Source organism: Vigna angularis, chromosome 7 (genome assembly GCF_016808095.1).
Source record: "Vigna angularis cultivar LongXiaoDou No.4 chromosome 7, ASM1680809v1, whole genome shotgun sequence".
In the NCBI taxonomy this organism is placed as follows: Eukaryota; Viridiplantae; Streptophyta; class Magnoliopsida; order Fabales; family Fabaceae; genus Vigna; species Vigna angularis.
The window spans coordinates 5,337,764-5,340,391 of NC_068976.1; the positions used below are offsets into that span (position 1 = coordinate 5,337,764).

The 2,628-nt window shown below is 40.9% G+C and overlaps 1 protein-coding gene across 1 annotated transcript; it reads right to left on the minus strand.

The window, feature by feature from the left end:
- Positions 1–1,256: 1,256 nt before the first annotated feature.
- LOC108336842 (uncharacterized) lies at positions 1,257–2,201 on the minus strand. The gene is made up of 2 exons (XM_017573290.1): positions 1,751–2,201; positions 1,257–1,585 (listed from the first exon to the last, which is right to left on the minus strand). Exons 1-2 carry the CDS (start codon positions 2,199–2,201, stop codon positions 1,257–1,259), a joined length of 780 nt encoding a protein of 259 aa, XP_017428779.1.
- Between the last annotated feature and the right edge of the window lie 427 nt (positions 2,202–2,628).

Consider the following 2,628-nt stretch of genomic DNA (forward strand, 5'->3'; position numbering starts at 1 on the left):
CAGCTTTTGTCCTCCTCAAACACTACATCCCTGCTTATGATGACTTTATTGTTAGCAGGATTGTATAGTTTGTAAGCTTTTGATTCTTCACTTATCCCCAAGAGTATACACGGCTGACTTTTATCATCTAATTTGTTGCGCTTCTGATCTGGAATATGAACGTGACCAATGCAACCAAATATTCGAAAGTAGCCAACATGTGGTTTGACTCCACTCCAAAGTGCTTCCGGTGTTTGGTGATCTATTGCCGATGATGGACTTCGATTTTGGACATGAACGCACCACCAGACAGCATCCGGCCAGTATGACTTTGGAACACATTTCTCATGTAAGACTGCTCGAACTGCATTCAATATAGTGCGATTCTTTCTTTCTGCAACTCCGTTTTGTTGTGGAGTGTAAGATGTGGTCTTTTGTCTTGAAATCCCTTGATGATTGCAGTAATTTTCAAATTCCTCAGAGGTAAATTCACCACCTCTGTCAGTTCTTAGACAAATAATGGAAGCGTTGGCTTCTTTTTCCACACGGACTTTGAAGCTTTTGAATGCACTAAATGTTTCAGATTTTGCATGTAGAAAGTAAACCCATGTTTTACGAGAGTAATCATCAATGAAACTTAGAATATACTTCTTCTTGCTGTGAGACGAGGGTGAAATGGGACCACACACATCAGCATGAATTAGTTGGAGTTTCTTCGACGCTCTCCAAGGACTTTGTCTTGGTATGGTGTCCCTATGTTGTTTTCCAGTGAGACACGAGGTGCATGTTTCCTTGGACGCCTTTAGAGGTGGGAGGCCGGTTACCAAATGCTTGTTGGCAAGTGTGCAAAGTCCCTGAAAGTTTAGATGCGCAAACCTTTTATGCCAAAGTTGTAATTCTCGTTCAGAAGATTCATCTACATGAAGACATTGTGAGTCACGAGGATTCATTGAGGATGTTAGATAAAACATCCTATTTCCTTTCATGTTAGAACGAAGAAGTAATCCGCGATCTGGATGGAAAATCTTACAGGTGTCGTTTTGAATCAATACAGCCAAACCTTTCTCTTGGAGTTGCCCTAAACTTAGAAGATTGGTTCTAAGTTCTGGAACATAATATACATCTGTGATGATATGTGAGCAGCCATTAATACAAACTCGAATGTCTCCTTTTGCTTCTACTGCCATAGTGTTGTCATTACCAAGCTTGACGGTCTTGCATAGTCCCTGTTCGTGTATCTTGGTAAACCACTGTTTATTTCCAGTCATATGGTTACTTCAACCAGAATCAAGAAACCAGTCTTCTTGCTGCACATGATTTGTTTCTTCATATGCTACCAATAATATTTCATCTTCTACCCCTGATGATTCCTCATACATTGCATAATATGCTTGTTTTTCAAGCCGTGGGCACTCATATTGGAAATGTCCCAGTTTGTGACACTGAAAACACTCCACAAGTGCTTTATTCAATGATTGTCTTCCGCGACCGCTTCCACGACCACGTCCACCACCTCCTCGGTATCCGCCACCTCCTCGGCTGAATCCACCACCACTTCCTCGGTTGTATCCTGTTTCTGATCTACTATCATGAGAAATTTTCAGCACTTGTTCATCGGGTTATGAGTCCTGCATTATCTGCTCATGAACCAGTAAGCTTCCATGGAGTTCATCAAGACTTAGTTTACTCAAGTCATTAGATTCTTCTATTGAACACACAACATAATTAAATTTTGGGGTGAGTGATCTGAGTATTTTGCTAACCACAGTACTTGAGTCCATCACCTCTCCATTCGACTTCATCTTGTTTACAGTACTGAGAGTACGTCCCAGATACTGATCAATGGTTTCAGCATCTTTCATAGTTAGTAGTTCAAACTCACGTCTCAAGGCTTGGAGCTGTGCTCGCTTGACCCTGGTTGAGCCTTGGAATTTTTGTTGCATGGATTGCCAAATCTTCTTGGACGTACTCTTGTCCAGGATGGTGTCTAATATCTCCCTGTCAATGGCCTGAAACAAGTAATTTTTTACCTTCAAGTCTTTCAACGTTGCGTCAACTTCAGCCTTTGCTTGAGCTTCAGTGGGGTGGGTACCGAATAGCAGTATCCCTTCTTGAATAATCTGCCACATCTCCTTGCTGCGTAAGAAATTTTCCATGGTCATAGACCAAAATTCATAGTGACCATCAAATTTGGGAATGGCAGGTTGAACAAATTTCTCCATATCGGACATCCTTCTTTCTTCTGTTTATGCACTCATTGTTTCCCTTTTTCTGTTTATGCACTCCCCACACTCTTTTTACTCCTTTCACTCACGGTTTCTCTTTCTTCTATATGTGCACTCACTGTTTTCTAGACCTCACACTCTTCTCACTTGCGTTACAGTTGTTCGCACTTTATCACACTCTTCTCACTTGAGTTACAACTATTAACTCTTTATCACAGTTGTTCACTCCGTATCAGGCCCCGTATGGAGCTTTGATACCACTTGTTAACTACACAAAGCACAACCTGTGCACACTCTGTATGTGAAGGGATAACTCTCTATATTATTTAATTGAAAGAGGACAGCTTTTTATAAGCCTTTACATTCACAAGATAAAAAAAACTGAATCTATGGAAATGGCTAAAAATTAGTCACGTACACCTAA